General features: G+C 42.4%; 2 protein-coding genes across 2 annotated transcripts; both read left to right on the top strand.

The window, feature by feature from the left end:
* Positions 1–2,719: 2,719 nt before the first annotated feature.
* On the top strand, positions 2,720–8,364 carry pfkmb (phosphofructokinase, muscle b). The gene is made up of 22 exons (XM_037252163.1): positions 2,720–2,913; positions 3,716–3,789; positions 3,931–4,008; positions 4,509–4,698; positions 4,779–4,944; positions 5,137–5,181; positions 5,275–5,383; positions 5,458–5,553; positions 5,634–5,726; positions 5,813–5,938; positions 6,018–6,082; positions 6,179–6,242; positions 6,318–6,464; positions 6,569–6,639; positions 6,703–6,790; positions 6,908–7,060; positions 7,155–7,319; positions 7,442–7,503; positions 7,565–7,676; positions 7,740–7,839; positions 7,921–8,026; positions 8,101–8,364. The coding sequence occupies exons 1-22, from the start codon at positions 2,829–2,831 to the stop codon at positions 8,231–8,233; spliced, it is 2,328 nt and encodes a 775-aa protein (XP_037108058.1). The 5' UTR covers positions 2,720–2,828; the 3' UTR covers positions 8,234–8,364.
* Positions 8,365–8,906: 542 nt separating this feature from the next.
* On the top strand, positions 8,907–18,950 carry espl1 (extra spindle pole bodies like 1, separase). The gene is made up of 32 exons (XM_037252074.1): positions 8,907–8,978; positions 9,182–9,277; positions 9,474–9,767; positions 9,854–10,594; positions 10,694–10,795; positions 10,888–10,999; positions 11,108–11,235; positions 11,311–11,504; positions 11,573–11,815; positions 11,902–12,046; positions 12,212–12,371; positions 12,492–12,631; positions 12,755–12,889; positions 12,986–13,102; positions 13,221–13,392; positions 13,463–13,591; positions 13,655–13,811; positions 13,888–13,997; positions 14,106–15,220; positions 15,288–15,669; positions 15,743–15,874; positions 15,976–16,189; positions 16,279–16,475; positions 16,573–16,700; positions 16,820–16,942; positions 17,056–17,205; positions 17,271–17,438; positions 17,532–17,636; positions 17,721–17,836; positions 17,963–18,046; positions 18,204–18,368; positions 18,530–18,950. Exons 2-32 carry the CDS (start codon positions 9,197–9,199, stop codon positions 18,729–18,731), a joined length of 6,441 nt encoding a protein of 2,146 aa, XP_037107969.1. The 5' UTR covers positions 8,907–8,978; positions 9,182–9,196; the 3' UTR covers positions 18,732–18,950.
* Positions 18,951–19,015: the final 65 nt, after the last annotated feature.

Below are 19,015 nucleotides of genomic sequence, written 5' to 3'. Positions count from 1 at the left end.
TATCAGGGATGACAAATTGAGAAACAGTGCAATCCTCCGAGAGAGGAGGAGGAGGGGTAAAGACATATTAAATGGTATAGGAGGCCAGGGAGTGAGATGAGGCCTCCTGATGAATTCATAAAAGACCCGCAGAAGGGAAAAACATGCAGATAATATATTTAGGAAAACGTGCAGCGTTATCAGACAGAAAACATCGCATCACCTATTAGCCAATTACAACAAGATTGGTTTGCAGATGAGCTTGTTAACTTTCAAATAAATGTGTAATGTCAATACAAGAGTAGAGATATTTCTTTAGTGATCCTTGGCAGAGAACCAGCGTTGGAGGGAGGGGAAGAGTTCACCCCTCGCCATTAATCACTGCAGTGCCATTCGCTCTCTGAAATATCAGCCTATTAAAACATTCATTGAGCTGATTAAACTGCAATGAAACCTGGCAACATTTGCAGCGACACTTTCTGTGAGTGATTTATTAGAGGAAAAGGCTTTGTATGCGGTTCCCCAATGTCGATAAACACCAAGATGGCCGCCAGCTGACAGTTGCCGTTTTGATCTGCAACATACAATATTATTAGTCATCAATTAACATGAAGGTATTTTGATTTTACTTTAGTTTCTTTTGTACCTTTTATTACTTTTTCCCCATTTCAGTCTTTTTGGACTCCCTTGGGTCATCTTGTTCCTTTTTGGAATAAACTAACTCATGTCATTTCAAAATGCCTTTTAGAAATGAAAGAGACAAAAGATAACCATTTGACAATTTAATGTAGCACATAGAATAAAACATACCCCAGTGGAGATGTGCTGTCAGTCAGCTAGTGAGAAGCGTGTATGATTATGTAACAAGAGCTGTCTGTTTCACTTGGTGATCTTGACAGGTTTAGTAGGATTCTGATAACTGGAGCAGAAAGAAGGTCAGATTGTACCAAAATCCAGTTCACATTTCACTGCATTAGCTGAGGTGGAAAAGTTCCATGTAGAACTGATGTCGTATTGATCCATATGGTTTATTACAGGCTGTGCAAGTGTTAACACTGTCCAGGAAGACAGGAGGGGTGATTATCTGGAAATGGCCTTATCGATCGCTTCGGGGCTGTGCCTCGGGAGAGGACTGCATGTCCCTCAACGTGCCTGGGCTTGGATAGATGTGACTTAAAAAAAAACAAGGTAAAAACCCAAGCTGAGATGTGTGTTTATGATCGTCTTTTTGTCTACAGGGACCTAAGTGATTCAGAGGTTATCATCTTGAAGGGATAAGGAATCGGAACCTCCTTAAAGGACGTGTGCGGAAAAGGTACCATTTTGTTGACTGTACTAGTAGTTTGAATTGGTATAATAATCCTTGTTAGGGCAAAACTGGACTTTTTATTCTGAAGTGATTCTGAGTTGTGCGAGGCTGAGGGAAATTGCTCGATAAATTTACATTCATGGGATGTATCTATGTGGTAGGGAGTATTGAAGTTTAAAAACGTTGTTTCTGTATTCAAGTAGTTTACTTGAGGATTTAAATTGTGATTTTGGAATAAAAATACATTTTGTCATGTATGTTAAAAATGTCAGCATGACCCGAGTGTAGTACTGCATTACTAATATGATCTGTAAAAAAAAAAAAAACATTTGTCTGACCCCATTGAGCACCTCTGATTTGACTTCTACGAAACTTCTGTGCCTGAGGAAAAACAATCAAGGTATGACTGACTTGTGCCAAGCTATCAAAATAAAAGCACTGCATATAACAGAGTAAAATTTCGTTTTTACTTTTGTACATAGAGTGCATTTCAGTGTGTACTTTAAATTAAATTGTAGATTTTAAATTAAAATTTGCTTCATGAAAGTATCTATATTCTTCCTAAACATCGCGTGAGTATACTTTCACCACCTCTGTGCGTCATCTGCTAAACTCCGTGTAATTTCTCAGGTTGCTTTGTTACTCCATCCCACTGAGGAGTGCCTTATTTGTTTTCCACCATTGCAATCTGTTTCGAATGAAAAGACTCCAAAACCAATCAGTCACCAATCAATCTCAGAATGAAAAAGTGATTACTTATAAATATTTAATGCAGCGTCTAACAAGCGTTACCATTCAAACATGGCGATAGTTGTCCAAGATTTACCACAGTACTGTACTTGTTTTTGCTGCCCCCAAGTGGTCAAAAGGTTTTTTGGATTTTTTGGGGGGGATTTTTTTTACTTAATTAAATAATGTTCACTCTTTTTTTTGCGATGCTGTCTGTATCAATTTATGATTAAATTCACGTGTCAATATAATTTTCAGTGTAATCCTCAAATTAGAAATAATTATTGTATTTTTGTACAAGATTGGCAAAAATTGATGAACTAATTGACATATATATTTGTCAGGCAGGAATTCTCAAGTCTCTCTGTTTTGTTTATTACTATTCATTTCTGATGGCACTCTTACGATTGGAATTCTTTCCTCACATAAAACTTTACTTCAGTGAGTCCATCTCGGTAGTAAATATCAATCACATAGGCAGCATTTGTGGCACACAGTAGATTTATGAGACGTGACAATGAAGTGTTCAAAATAACTCTTGTCGTTGATACCGTATTTGTGGTTCTAAAAATAACCTCACTGCATCCCCTCGGATCCCCCCTTGGATTTAATGTTGTAAAAATACACAACATGACGAGAATGACTGGCTTGATGTTGGCAATTATGCCTGCCTCATCGTATGTCAAGTTGTGCAAGCGTCGCGAATGCTATTACGGTCTGAGTTAGATGTGAGAGGCTCCTTGTGCAGAAGGGCTGCAGGGCTTGTCACTGCGAAGAACCATCTTCCTCGGCCATATTCAGCTCCAAGGCAATGGCGGAACATCTTTCGGGTGACCCCACCGAGATGGGGAAGGGTCGGGCGATTGCAGTGCTGACCTCGGGCGGTGATGCCCAGGGTAAGTGCTGTGGTTTCAATGTTTGGACAAAGTCAGAAGTTGAGACTAGAGAATAGGAAAAAAATAAAAAGATGTCGACATATATCTGTTCAATAACAGAACCTGCTATAATCAATTTAAACAAAAGATGATGCTTGTGGAAATCGACTTCCACTCCTTATCTTTTTTCTTTTTGCGAGAGATCTGAACTATTTGGAATTGTTTTCATAAAGTGACTAAAATTGCATTTTACTTTGTGATGTTAATTTGAGTTCAATTAATTGTTCAGGTCCACTTCCATCTGCAGAATTTCTCTTGCTCATCTCCCTGTGACACAGGATCTATTTTTCTCCCTAATTATAGAATCATGACCTCTCTGTCATGTGTTATTAAATCTCTGAAGTAAAGTGAGTGAGCGACGCCACACTTTTCTGCTCTTGTTTATAACATAAGGCAAGATACTCTTGGCAGATGCAATGTCAGTCCATCCACCTCTTGCCCTTTAAGTGACCCCTGAGTCATGACGGTGCAGCAACTGCTTTCCCTGTAGGTTTCTTCATTTCTATAAAGTTAAAAAAAAATGCTTGTTAGATAATAGACTATACATGAAAAAAAATCCATCTATCTAGTTTTGATAGCGCTTGTGCTCATTAGGGTCGCAGGTGACACTTTGAGCGAGAGGCCCAAAGTAATATTTTGCATGGTACTGTAATTTCGCAATCTATGTTTTTGTATAAAACTATTCATCCATCCATTTTATCCCCCTCCTCTCCCTGTATCGCTTTCCAATCTTATTAAAGCAACTTTAATGTGTGTTCTCTAGGCATGAATGCAGCTGTGAGGGCCACAGTTCGAATGGGAATATACACCGGAGCCAAAGTCTTCTTTGTCCATGAGGTAATGTCATTGATTAGTGTTAGAATTTAGAACCAATAAAGGCCATGACTTTTCTGAAAAGACTATTTAGCCAGGAATGAGACCCTAAAACTTCTACAAGTCCGAGGCAATAATGTGCTCGCTCTCTCTGTTTATTGACAGGGCTATCAGGGCCTGGTAGATGGTGGAGACAACATTCGCCCTGCTACGTGGGAAAGTGTGTCCATGATGTTGCAGCTGGTGAGAAGAAAACCAAAAGGCTACATTTAAAGATTGATTGTAGTGATTTGTTTCTCAATGCATTTGGGCTTTGTAATAATAACAAACAATTTTACCAATACACGTCATGCTAAAAATGCATCGTCGTGGCATGTGGAGCTAGTTGGTGTTTTGGATTCTCATTTAAGTTTTTTTTTTTTTTTTTCTTTTCATTCAAATTTGGCAGGCTTATTAACAACAGTCTTCACCAAAAATGTATTTTCATTTTGCAAAGACTTTAAATACAACCATACAAATTGTATCTATATTTAACCTGTGACCATCAGGTCACAGTGACACTCTAACCTTTCTGTCAGTAATTCTAGCAACGCCTTGACGGTTTAAATGTGTATGTCAATGAGATTGGCATTTAAATGCCAGAGTTCATTAGACAGCCAAAGTCACTCGTGCATGGTGCTTTGAATGAGCCTCCTGCCTCTCCACCTCCTTGATTCTGATATTGACCATGACACATTCCTCAGGGTGGAACTGTGATTGGCAGTGCCCGTTGTCAGGACTTCCGCACCAAGGAGGGTCGTACCAAGGCGGCCTACAACTTGGTCAAGTTGGGCATCACCAACTTGTGCGTCATTGGAGGTGATGGCAGTCTCACCGGTGCCAACCAGTTCAGAACTGAGTGGAGTGGGCTACTAGCAGATTTAATCAAAGCTGGTGAGGATTTATGGATATTCTCAAAAGTTGTTGATGTTTGAAAACATCTGAGACCACGATTATTTTAAACCTGTCCTCAGGTAAGATCACAGCAAATGAAGCAAAGGCATCCTCCCATCTCAACATTGTCGGCATGGTGGGCTCCATTGACAACGACTTCTGCGGCACTGACATGACCATCGGCACAGACTCTGCCCTGCATCGCATCATGGAGATAGTGGATGCAATTGCCACCACAGCACAGAGGTGGACATTTAAATATCTCATGCAACATGTCAGAAACGTTCCACAACTTGTGTTTCAAAAGATGTATTTAAAATATAAAATCCAAGCCGGACATATGGAGGAGTGTGTTAGACACCGAGTAGATTACTTCCAGAGAAATATTTCTGTTCACATTATTCGAGGCTCTCTAGCTTAATTCTTTTCTTTATGCAGTCACCAGAGGACATTCATCCTGGAGGTGATGGGCAGACATTGTGGGTGAGTCAAGCATCTGTGTGAGCAGATGTGGTGATCATGGTGAAAACTGTGTTTCTACAAACAAGACCGAAACTTTTAACCTTTGACTTACAGTTACCTGGCTTTGGTGACAGCTCTGGCATGTGCTGCTGACTGGGTATTTATTCCAGAGATGCCCCCAGAGAAGGACTGGGAGGAGCATCTGTGCAGACGATTGACTCAGGTAAATTTGAGGTTTTATTTGCAACAATTCCTCAAAATACTGTTGGTGAATTATTATCTTCTTTTTCCTCTTAGCAAAGGAATCTTGGCAACCGTTTGCATATTATCATCGTAGCAGAAGGTGCAATAGACCTCAATGGCGAGCCCATCACCTGTGAGTATGTCAAACAGGTCAGTAATATCATTTTTTACGATGCATATTTTTGTTAGAAATATACATCTGTTCATGAATCCAAAACATTTTGGTTCAGTTGGTGACAAAAAAGCTTGGCTTCGACACCCGTACCACCATATTGGGCCATGTCCAGAGAGGAGGAACCCCCTCCGCCTTTGACAGAATCCTGGTATTTTTTCATGACTTAAAATATTTACATAAAATGGTTTTTTTTGGGGTTATTGGTTTCTTTAAGTCTGCTCTGTGATCAATCAGGCCAGCAGGATGGGTATGCAGGCAGTGATGGCCCTGTTAGAAGCCACACCCGATACTCCTGCAAGTGTGGTCAGCTTGTCGGGAAACATGGCTGTCAGACTGCCTCTGATGGAGTGTGTGCAAGTGGTATGTCGCACAAAATATTGACGCAACAAGCGTTATATGAAGCATCTGGGTGCATAACAATGTTCTCGGACATTTTTAGACAAAGGATGTCACCAAAGCAATGGCTGAAAAAAGGTTTGAAGATGCAGTGAACCTTAGGGGAAGGTGAGTCATCCGCTTTTATGCTTCTACATTTGGAAAACGTTGAATATTGCATTTACTTTTTAATGTCCGTACATTTGTGCAACCTTTTGAGAATAGGAGCTTCGAGCACAACTGGAATGCCTACAAAATGCTGTCGCACATTCATCCTCCAGATACAAAGGCAAGATATGATCTTTATATGACCCACTTGAGACTGCATGTCTGACAAATGTTTCTGTGAATTTCCACCCACCAGAGCAATGTCAACATAGCCGTTGTAAATGTGGGAGCACCGTGCGCTGGAATGAATGCTGCAGTTCGTTCCGTTGTCAGAACTGGCCTCCTCCAAGGTCACCAAATGCTGGCCGTGCATGATGGATTTGACGGTTTAGCCCATGGCCAGGTCATTTTATGTTACACACTTATAGTGTTATGAATGCATTACCTAAACACACCACAGGATATATTTCAGGAGATCATTTCAGCTAATGTGCTTTCCTTACGCAGATCGAGCCTATTGGTTGGACTGGAGTGGCCGGGTGGATTGGAAAGGGTGGCTCGCTCCTCGGTACTAAGAGGTGAGACGGTTCCAAAACGTACATGTTGAATGCACAACCCTGATTATTCCCTTTTTTGTGAAGATCCTTGCCAAGTAAGTTCATCAAGGAGATAAGCCAGAACATCTCAAAGTTCAACATTCACGGAATCGTCCTTGTCGGCGGCTTTGAGGTAGATTGAGCAGTGTTTTTATTCTACTAAATGCTGCCTGTAATGAACCATAAAAGATAGAAACAACTTGTGTGGAATAATAAAAGTTCATTTTCACACGTTTTGTTCTCCACATAGGCATTTGTTGGGGGACTGGAGATGGTGGAGGCCAGACAGAACTATGAGGAATTTTGTATCCCTTTTGTCATCATTCCTGCTACCGTCTCCAACAATGTTCCTGGTTCCGCCTTCAGTATAGGAGCGGACACTGCTCTTAACACCATAACCTCGGTCTACATTTTTTTTTTCTCCTCACATAAAAACTGCCAGCAAACATTTAACAATGTTATAATGTCCTTCTTCTTTTCATATTTATTTCTTCTAGTCATGTGACCTGATCAAGCAATCGGCAGCCGGTACCAAGCGAAGAGTGTTCATTGTTGAGACCATGGGAGGATATTGTGGATACCTGGCAACCATGGCCGGCTTAGCAGCTGGAGCTGATAATGCGTATATCTTTGAGGAGCCTTTCGGAATTAAGGACCTGAAGGTCTGAGTAGAAGGAATATATAATATACAGTATAAAAATAAAACATCATGACTATCGGGAAAAAAAGACATTTAGTCTTATGAATTACAGTAAATCATTTTTATTTCTCAACTTGCTCATAGATGAATGTGGAGCATCTGACGGAGAAGATGAAGACAACAGTAAAGAGAGGACTTGTTCTGAGGTTTGAATGAAATCCCAACAAATCCCTTCTTCAAAGGGTTTACTGTCCTTTTTTTCCTCAGAAATGAGAAATGCAATGAAAACTACACCACGGATGTTCTCTTCAATCTGTACTCTGAAGAAGGAAAGGGTATATTTGACTGTAGGAAGAATGTTCTTGGACATATGCAGCAGGTATGGCATTCTTAGTTTATTGTCAATTTATGAGTACAGCAAAAACGGTTGTTTGTGTTTTAGGGTGGAACCCCCAGCCCCTTTGATAGGAATTTTGCCACCAAGATGGGCATCAAGTCTATCCTATGGTTGACGGAAAAAGTGAAGGAACACTCCCGACATGGTGAGGACCGAAAGACAAAATGCTAAAAAGAAGGATTGGTGCTTGATGTTGTAATATGTGTGTGAAACTTCAAATCTCCAGGTCGAATCTTCGCCAATGCTCACGATACCGCATGCGTGTTGGGAATGAAGAAGAGGTCTTTGATTTTCCAGCCTCTGACGGAGCTGAAAGAACACGTTGACTTCGAGTAAGACATTTTATTGTTTCAGTTTAAATACTGAACATGGATTTTCTATTTTTCACTTTTTTTTTCTTCCGCAGACATCGTATTCCGAAAGAACAATGGTGGATGAGGCTGAGGCCCGTCTTAAAAATCCTGGCCAAGTATGACACCCGCCTGGACACTTCCAACATGGCTGAAATGGAGCATGTCGCTCAAAAGAAAAGTTCATAAGTAGTTTTTGCATTCATGCCATCAGAACTCTACGTGACTCCTGTGTTGGCTGTAGCTCTCAAAAGCTGCGGCTTAAAAAAAACATCATGATGAAATGAAAATAAAGAGAGCAATAAATGATCTAAAAGACATTGTTGCATTTTATTGAAAGCAGCCAGCAAAAACAACTTGTTACCCAACCGTCTGTGTTTCTATTAACTTTTGATGATAAGGGTTTACATCAAAATAAGTAATTATATTTGTTAGAAAATGTGCATTTCTGATCCACTGAGATGTTTGAGCAACATTTGCTAAGTGAACATTTAAATGCTCAGAACAATTTCCAAGCCTGAAATAAAAAGAAATATTGTGATGACTCTGACATAACAGTAACGAAAATATGACAAAAATATATACAAAATAGATTTCAATATTTTATTATAAATAGATGCAAGTACAGATGTGCTGATCACCGAATAATTATTTTAGTTCATTAAATTTACAATTATTGCTATACATCATTGCATAAAATTAAGCAAGAATTTAGAGCATAAATGAGTGCCAAAATTGGCCACATAAAAGTAATGTAGGACGTATTGTGCGTGCTGACGAAAACAAATACGCAAAAACTACACTACCCATGATACCTTGTACTTCCGGGTAAGGCGGGTAAGCTTTTTGATTGGTTAACAAGTGCTTTTCAAATCGAGTGAGCGGTAGCTGTTGATGGTTTCACCTCCTTTGGACGTGTTCGCTGCTGATCTGTGTGAGTATAAATAACAATATATCTTTTGATGTCATTTAAATACTACTGCTATTACTGCCAAGGATTTCCACTCGAAATAAGTTACTGTCTGCTACATCGTTTCTCCAAGTTACTCAGTTACGTACGTAGCGTCGTGTTCTTCGGTGTCGTCTGATCGTTAGCTTAAAAAATGGATTCAATGTGGTTAACATGTTTTTCTCCAGCTATCTTCAGACGTCATGAAGTGTTTGGCAGTCGACGACTTGATCAACCGGTCAGCTTCGTTGAGCGGGGCACTGCTGTTATGTCAAGAGCTCGAGGTTTGCATGATCAACTTTTTCAAAGTGACGCTACAGTTTGACGTCGATGGAAGTGTCATTAACGTTTGAACTCATTTGCTGTTAGAAAATCGCGTTATTTTATCGTCTGGGTGAATTTGAATGTTGAACGTGGTGATGTACCATTCGGAATCTTTCTCAACATGTGATTTGAACTTAATAAATCTTTGTTTTGCAGAGACTTGCCAAGCGTGTACCACTTTATGGTGGCACTCTATGTGATAGGGTCATCAGAGCCTGTAACCATCACTTTGGGCTTAAAACGCTGGAGTTTGATCACATAAGCCAATTGGTAACGCTTGTGGAGCTTGCCGTTCATGGCTATGATGTCTATTCTCTCAACCAAAGCAGTCCACTATACATGGAAAAGATCATTTTCCATGTAGTCAACAATCTAAGCTCTCTTCAAGTCCACACTCTCTGCAGCCGTATCGCTGCATTGCTGTATACCAGGCTGACCTCAAAACCACAGGTTTGACTTTGTACTGAGTCATTTATTTTTTTATTTTCTATTACATACGTCTTCCAATAACGCTTGTTCTTCTACATTGCCTTTAGGATGAGCACTATTATGTTCTTGCGCGGAGCTGCTTCTCCGTTTTGTGGAACAGTCTCTCTGCTACCATGGATCAGAAGGTCCTCAGTCCCAAAGACAAACTTCGTTGCCAGTTCCAAGCCCTCAACTTCCGTCTGTTGTTGGACACAGAAACTCCTAATCTTTCTAAAGCTCCCGCATACATAGCGAGCGCCGTCTTTGAATTTGCAAAAAGTCGTGAAGCACTGAATGAAAAGGATGCCTCATTTGTTCTCCACGAAATGCACGCTCTTTTCTCCAGATGGAGTGGTAGTCAAGATTGCAAGATTGATGGCTCTATGCCATCTATTGATACAACAAGCATTTACGCACTTCTTGAAATGGTGCTTGTCATAATCAAGATGCTGTGTAAAGCTGGGTATCATAATTTGGCTTCCACCTTTCTGAATGAAATGGGGGTTAAGGTGAGGAAGTATGCTGACTGTCGTGTTGCAGCTCTGGAGCTCGGGAAACGGGCAGTTGAAATCCACTCTATGGGGACACCTGCTGAGTGTAGTGATAAGTTCTTGAGAGCGTGTGCCAGGACCTTGAGGTCTCTTCCACTGAAATTGGGTGAACGTGAAGCTCATTCTGTCCTGGAAGGATGTCAACTGGTGATGTGGGTTGTGGAAAATTGCCATAAGAAGGGATTTAGTAGCCCTGTGCTGCTGGCTTGGTTTTCCTTTCTTGAGGAGCACCAAGACCTGATTAAGAGGATCCTGGAGGTTGGTGCTCTTTAAATATTTACTACTTTCCTTTCGTTAGCTCTGCTCAAAAGCACTTCAATCTATTTGTTCTGTCTTTTCATTTGCTTTTATTGTTAGAGCTCAATATTACAAAGTGAGCGCAGCAGTCTGCAGCAGAGCCTCTGCATCAGTATTCTCAAAGGCTTTGGATTTGCCTATAAGAGCTTGTTAGAGTCCCAGGTGAAGTCCCACCACCACCATACATGATGTTTAAATAAGATTCATGTGATGTAATGTAATTTTTTTTTTTCTTCTGTCATTATGTTTGTTAGCTGGATGACAGTGAGACTCTGGCCAGAGTGCTGCTCTACTGCCAAGCCACAGCTGGACACATGATGACTGAAATGTGCAAAGTGCCAGATGAAGACTTTGTCGCCCAAGCAGGTGCTTAGGAGCTGTATTTGGGGAGAAAAAAGAAAATAATGTTTGAATTGACTTTGAAGAGCACACTATTTGAGCATCATACATTGTTTCCTTGTTGTGTCTGTGTAGTGGCTGAGGTGAGCAACTTAGGCTGTGGCTTGTATAATCGGCGTCTGTATGATCAGGCCTTCACGCTTCTTGAGCTCCTGTGTCGCGATCTAAGCAAGAACTGTCCTGTTTCGCTCTCTACTGCTCGGGTAAGCTTTGCCACTGTGCTCAATCTCTTTAATTAAGACAGTAATGGAATGTCTTTTGACTTTCCCCCCCCCCAGTTGAACCGACCCTTCATGCTAGCTGTGCAGTCTTCCCGGCGAGCGGGGCACCTGGAACGAGCGCTAGAGTGGGTCATCCTGTGGCTGAAGGTCTTGGGGAATAAAATGGCTTTGCATATGACGGAGCCAATCTCTTTGTGGGTGAAAACCAAGATCGACGCCGCTCGTAACTCTGAAGAGGACATCCGACTCAGGTTCTAATAGTTCAATCTCTTCCGTGGAGTTCATATTTTCTTTGACGGTGTTGATTGTAATCTCCTAGGACTATACGTGATGGTTTTGGTCACGAGGTTCCCGATGAAAGAATAATGCTTTGCCTTTTGGATGAGGAGTTGCGTGCTTATAAGGAGGAAGCAGGCGACACCTCGCAGGAGCGCTACAACACTCTTTGCGATCTGCTGGACATCTGTCATGAGGAGAGCGCTCACAACCACCTGCGTGCTGTCTATCTCTGCGAAATGGCCCAGGTTGTTTGTTTTAAGGACTTCAGTGAACAGACCGATTGGTGAGAGCTTCCTTCCGTTCAATGTCTGAGGACACTTAACGTGCCGAGTCTCTTGTGATGACGTTTGCGTATGCTCCGTTTAACAGTGCGGCTGCTGATTTCGCCCATGAAGCTTTACGGCTCCTGGAAGAAGAAATGGAGACTCCTGAAAACACAAGTCAACTGAAGGACAACAAGGCTCAAGCTTTGCTCTGGATTTTTATCTGCACTCTTGAGAAGAATCTCGAGGAGGTGCGTGCGCATGGCCCGAGTTACTAAGTTTAAAACTTGTGTGTTGGATTTTTCTCACACAAAAGTAGAAATTCGCCGTAACGGTTTGGACAAGTCATTTCGAGTAGATAACATGTTCCCGTAGAAACACGTCTACGTCTGAGTGTTGATGTTCTTTCTTGCTAGGCAATCGAAAGAGACATCAAGCTTCGGCAGATGCGTGAGCAGACTCCCTGTGTGGAAAATCCAGTAGGGACCAATGATTTTGATTATGAAGACAAGCAGCAAAATGAGAACAACATTTTGGTATACGATGGTCTGAAATTCAGCCTGTCTGCTCAGAACAGTACGTATTAAATGTGATTTCAATTGCAATTTGGAGCCCTTTGCCATTATGTACATACAATTTGTGAAATTTGATTCTTATCATTCTTATTGTTGTGACAATTTTGTTTTTGTTCCACAGAGTTTTGCCAACCTTTGGAAAGAGCGCTGACCGAGTGGGCTACTCTTGTGCGGACACCAGTTTTGCCTTCCATCAGGAATCCTAAACAGACATCAGATTCTATTGCGATGACTGCAGCTCTCTTCCAACTCATGGGAAAGGTAACAAGTGCATTTCCAAAGAGACTTTACCCATTTTAAACAAGTCAGTGTGACTCGGTTATATATAATCTATTCTTTTTGCTTTTGTTGATCAATTTTACGTGCTGCATTTCTCCATTTTAGCCTCTTAAAGCTTTGGAAGCATATCAACTTGCTATTGAACTTTCCCGCCAACTTGGTGACACTCAAGGATGCGCATATGCACTCTGTCAGTCGGCCAGCCTCCTCTTGGAAATGGGCTCCTCTGAACTGGCTTTGGTAATGCCATTTTCTTAAAAAATAAAAAATAAAGTTCAAGGCACATTAAACATCAGGGTCATTTTTGAATTGATCAGAAATGACTTGTGTTTTCAGATTCAAACTGAACAAGCAGAAAAAATGGTGACCACTGATGCAAGCACAGAAGAACCCGTCATTCTCTCGCTGGTCATCATTTTGCTAAAATCTCGATGCTGTTACAGTGCTGGACAGGTTAGTAACAGGTGCCCGGCTGCAGTTCCCATATCTGAAGTTTTAGAGAGATGAAATCTGTTCTTTTTTTTTTTTTTAGGTTATTATTTTGAACTTATTAGTATTTCCTTTTTCACAGGTGGATCGTGGGGTTTCTTATCTGTGTGACGTCCTTAAAGAGACCAGTGAGCAGAAACGTTCCAAGGGCTGGTATATGTTGCGAGCTCAAGCACTCCAGACTTGCAGCTCCTATTTCAGTTTGGACACGGCTTCCCTGCCACCAACCCAGCGGAGCCGCATTTCACAACATGGTAAGTTTGTTCGTTTCTGCTTTCATCATAGCCATTTAAACAATGATTATTTCTTTCTTTTGGATCTCAGGTTTTAAAAGCCCAGATACTGCTTTGGGTGAAAGTCTGAAGCTTCTCAGCGGCCTGCTGGTCACTTTAGTGGGAAAAGGCTTGTATGGGAGTCCTGGAAATGCCGCCGACGTGCGCTTCATCAACACAGGCATGTTAAATAATCCATCCATCCATTTTGGGCCATTATGACTCTTCTCTTGATCTACGACAGGAAATAATCTTATGTTTAAATGGCGGCTGCTATCGGAACTGTTGAACTGCTCAATGAAAGTGATTGTGATGAGAACCAGCTACGGTGCCATCAGTGATGCTCGGCTGCAGTGTCGGGAAGCCCTGAAACTGGCCATCAAGTTGCAAGCACTGAGCCAGTAAGTTCATGTACTTAGTTCCTAGAATTGTGTAGTTCTTCTATAACCTTGGTGCATTTTATTTGGATTCTCTTAGATGTGCTGAGCTGTTGGTGGTGAAAGCTGAGTTGGAACTAAAGCAAGGGGAGACAGCAGAAAGTGGATTTGATTTAGACAAAGTCAAGAACCTTCTGGAAATGTACACAGGTTCGCACAAATTAGTAGCTACTTTTAATGGCGAGAATCGGGCACCAGGATCAGTTCCCTGATGCCTTTTATTTGATGTTGAGTTTCAAATGAGCTTTGTCTGTTCAGATTTTTCAGATCCAAAGTCCAAGTCGGAGGTTAAAATCAAGCCAAGAAAAGGTCGGCCGTCGCAGAAATCTCGTCCATTTCCTGTGATGGAGGATGATGACCTGAAGGACATCCTGAGTACAAGGTGGACTCTCAAAGAGCCAGTTGTGAGGGATGAAAGTAGCTCGCCACCGCTCAAGACCAAACCACGTCGTTGGCTCTCCTGCCTGACGCACAAAACAACCTGCCAGTGCCCTTGCTGCTCGGAGCCCTTCCTAGGACGCGTCACCGCCCGCTGGGCTGCCGGACAGGCCGATATGGTTCTCCAGCTTGACCCTTCTGAAGCCGAAAATGCTTTTAAACTTTACTGGGCGGCATTGGCTCGTTGCAAGACAGTCACTGCCAAACTTGAGGCTAAATTGACTGAATTCATGCCACAGCAGAGCCCCGCAAAGGCCTTGCTTATGCACGATGTGATGGGCCGTGCGTACCTTCACATGGCTGTTTCTGGCCTTGAAGCTAGACAGGGTAAGGTTTGCAGCATATGGAAAGTACTGGAAGCTGGTTTAGCTTTGGTTGATTCTGTGCGCTCCCCGGAACTCAGAGCTGTGAAAGCAGGTCTCATGGTAACCAAAGCCATTGCATTATTGGTTACCTTATCTACAAAAAAAGAATGCAAGCTGGAGGAACTTTTCTCAAATGTGTGGACGTGGAAGGCACCAAAACAATTGAAAGTTTTGAAATTGCAGCAATGCTCACTCAAGGAGCCTGAAGGTCTTCCTAAGTCTGAAAAAAAGAAGACAAAGGTCAAGGCCTCGCAGATACATTTCCAATTCCCAAGCTACACAGCCAAAGGGAAATGCCTGGGTCCCATGACTCCAGTTATTCCGATGAGTCCGTTTCCCAAGACGCCAGTCGTCAAGTCCAAGTTTTCTGCAAAGGAGCTGAGCGTTTTTGACTTCAGCACAGTGGCCTGTACTCCAATAAAGAAAGATAAAGCACCGGCCTCAGTACAGAGTGCGCAGAAAACTGCGCCCAAGATGGAGTTTCAGGTGTTTGATCAGTTCCTACCCACTCAAGACAAAGTTAAGCCCGTACCTGCTGCTCCAAGACGCACCAAGAAATCTCGATTCAAGGTGGGTATCAAATTAGAGGACTAAATGAAGAACGAGACTACTAATTACTTGAACTGTCTTAATTCAGGTGGAGTTTAGTGATGACAGTGACGCAGAGTATAACCCTCGGGAAGTACCGGATGAAAAACTGTCCAAAAAGAAAAACACCGCAAGACAAGCTACATGTAAAGATAAAGCTGCCTCTGCTACGAAGATCCAACCGACAAGGCAGGCGAAGAAGAAGAGCTGCGCACTGCCTCAGAGCACCTCGTCCGAAGATGAAACTCCCGCGTGTCGAGCGTCCTCAACAAGACGTGGACGAGCCAGAAAGGTGTCTGCCAAGGAGTTGGCGTTTGAGGAGGAGCCAGAAAAAATGAGGGCCATTGAGGAGGAAACAAATGAAATTCTCGACATGAGCATTGAGTATTTAAGGACGTCGGACAAAGAGGCAAAAGACTCTGCTGCTTCAGGTAAGATGTTCAACTGCCGCACCGTCATGCGAGCAATGCCTTTTAACTTTGTTTGCGCTTTTCGTCTTTAAAGACACAAATTTTGTTGAGGTGTTGCGGAGGGAGTTGTGTTGCGATTTGGAGGGGAATGACTTGTTTACTAAGAATTGTGGACGTCAAGCAAGAGGTCCTCAAACCCCTCTTCCTTATCCGGACCTCACACCGGGTAAGGTTTTAGAGATTTTGACAATCCCTGAAATACCAATAAAACGTGTTTTGCCATCGGATTGATTGATTTTTTTTGTTTTGTTTTTTGTTTTGGGTCAGACAATGTTTCATTTGAAGATATTCAGGTGTTACTCCGCTCAGCTTGGCTGGCTCTTCAGCACTTCCCCCCTCCCACCATATTTCCAAACCTGTGTGCCCTTCTGGCACTATCGACGGGGCAGCAGGATCCCGTTACTACAGCAATGCTACATTCCCAGTCTTTGGGCATCACAAGCCGGCATCGCACCATCAGGCACCTCGCCAGCTCTCTTAAGTAAGTGCATTCTCCACGTGCTGTAACGTTTGATGTTCTGTAGGCAAGTGTGCTTTCTAAGTTGGTTATTTGTTGTGTGTTTTTCATAGGAGGCTAAAAAAAGCATCCGGCGAGCTAGCAGATCAAATGGACAGCTTGAGTCTCAACGAGTCGAGTGCCACGACTACGACGGAACAGAGGTTGTCTCAGTTGGAGGACATCTTTTCCTTTCCAACATCTGATGGTTCAGCCTTCCCTCAGAGCCACTGTCAAGAGTTGATTCAGCAACTCCAACACCTTCCTTCAGGTAACATGGGGGTGATGTTCCGATTTACTGGAACCTCTTTCATGACTGTGAGGGTATAAGCAAAATGGTGCCACATGTTTCTTTCTCTTTGCCACAGGCGTGACTGTGTGTGTGATGTCAGTGGTTGGAGTCAGAGCTCACGAAATGGGGGACAGCATCCTTCTGTCCCGTCTTGAAAAGGGCTCGGCTCCTGTGACTGTACACATTCCCACGTCCACCGAGCCGGTAAGCATGATAAAACATAGTTGCAGGGGGATTGTAAATTCGAAAACAAAATCAAGTCGATCTCCGAGCCAAAGGTAAATGTTTCACTTTTCTTTTAACAATTCTCTTCCGATTGACAGCGCTCTATTAGATGGCTGGTCCAGGAGATGGATAGTATTCTGGTGGATCAAAAGGCTCTGAGCAGTGTGTCGAACAAAGATCAGTGGTGGGAGGGCCGCAGGGCACTCAACTCTCGAGTTGAGGTAAGGAACAAGGGCACTGCTGCTGCAAAGGCTGTGATGTAATAGTCGCTCAAAGGTGAATATTTTTTACTTGGATAACAAAGGTTTTGATTGTATATATGTGTGTGTTTTAGTGTTTACTGAAAGACATGGAGCAATTGTTGGGCTGCTGGAAGAGCCTCCTTCTGCCTCTTTCATCGGATCCCAAGCTCTCCGCAAAGGCCCAGCACCTTTGCAAGACTTTGTGCGCCAAGGGAGTGACAGCCAGTGAAGAAATGTTAAAGGTTTGTGGTGTTTTCTTTTTCCGCATCTCCAAAGCACCCAGGTAAATATATTGCCTTGTGTCTAGGTTCTCCTTTCAGCAGTCCCTCGACTGTCCTCAAAAGAATTGAAAAGCTTTGCTCTTGGAGTTTGTCCCGAATGGGATGACAATTGTGAGCAGCTTCTCCAATCGGCTGGTTTGCATTTTGCTGACAAAGAGGAGCCTTGTGGTCATGTGGTTCTCATTCTGGACAAGGTACTGAAACTGAGCTGTTATTTGTCACGTGGAACAATGTGTCTGACCTCTGACTGGATCATCCTCTATGCCAAACTGTCTTGTCCTCTGCAGTACCTTCAGAAGCTGCCCTGGGAAAGCATCGCCACCTTGAAGTTCCGTTCCATGAGCCGCATGCCGTCTCTGCAGTCATTAATTGGACTGAGTATTCAGAAAGAGGTATGATTTTTTTTTTATCCCAATAACTGTATCGATACATTGTGTGGAGTCTGTCATCGGGATAATACCGTTATCCTCCTTCAGAATGACCCTCAGTCTATCTTGAAGCACGGTGTGGACCCAAAGAATACATTTTATATTTTGGACCCTGATGGCAATTTACAAAACTCAAAGAAAGAATTTCAAGAGTGGTTCAGCAGGTGAGACCATCCATCCATCCATCCATCCATCCATCCATCCATCCATCCATCCACTCTTAAAAACAAGACATTTCAAAAACTTTTCTTGACTTTCCTCACTTTCTACTTTATTGTCTTTAATTTTAGTGAACCGGATTGGGATGGTGTGTGTGGACATGCTCCAGAAACGGGACAGCTGGAAGAAGCTGTTGCGGCTAAGGATCTATACATGTACGTTTGTGAGAATCTAATAACTGTTGGACAACCTATTAATATACATACAAGAATAAAATATGCCACTAGTGTATATCGTAATCGTAGTTGGAATAACCTTGGTTTCCCCCCTTGTCCTGTGTATCATGCTACTCCATCCCTTTGGACTCTCCAGTTATTTGGGCCATGGTGCAGGGGCACGTTTCCTTGACAGCCATGCGGTCCTGATGCGACCAATGAAAGCCGCCTCCCTACTGCTCGGCTGCAGCAGTGCTGCTCTGGCTGTGCGGGGGGATCAGGAGGGACAAGGAATCATCCTCAGTTATCTCATAGCAGGCTGGTGAGAAAAGTTATTCAAATTTTACATCGAATTGTAGAAAATTACAAAGTGATGTGAGTAATGTACAGTTTATTCAGTTGTAGAGCACAAGATTTCAGTTCACTATATTTGTCCTGACTATTTTTTTTTTTCCCCCCCTCCTCCCTTCCTTACCCCCATAGCCCCTTTGTTTTGGGAAACCTGTGGGATGTAACTGATCGGGATATTGATCGCTTCACCAAAGCTCTGCTGAAATCCTGGTTATCATCAGAGTCCGGAAGTGCCTTGCTGGATTATATGGGCCCTTCACGCCAGGCCACTTACCTGCAATATATCATAGGAGCCGCACCGGTGGTCTATGGTTTACCAATTCACATGCGGTAATGGAGGCCGGTCAGCTGCTAACAGAATCACATACTCATATTCTACACTGCAGTATTTTTTATTTTTTTTATGGTCTTTCGTTTTGAGGTTTTTGAACTTGCAATTCAACTGAAGATGTTAATAATTGTAAAGAACTGCATTTTACTCTCAAACTCAACGCCTGTTTTTGAATTGTGATTTTTGAGTAAAAAGTTGAAATAAATGTTCACTTGAATTTTTTGGATTGAGTTGTCCCTATTTAATCATGATTACTGTCATTAAAGTCTGCATTCAACTCTTGAATC

This window comes from Syngnathus acus, chromosome 5, assembly GCF_901709675.1.
Source record: "Syngnathus acus chromosome 5, fSynAcu1.2, whole genome shotgun sequence".
NCBI classification, from domain to species: domain Eukaryota; kingdom Metazoa; phylum Chordata; class Actinopteri; order Syngnathiformes; family Syngnathidae; genus Syngnathus; species Syngnathus acus.
Note: the sequence above shows the minus strand (reverse complement) of the source record. Positions and strands in the feature narration are given on the sequence as shown.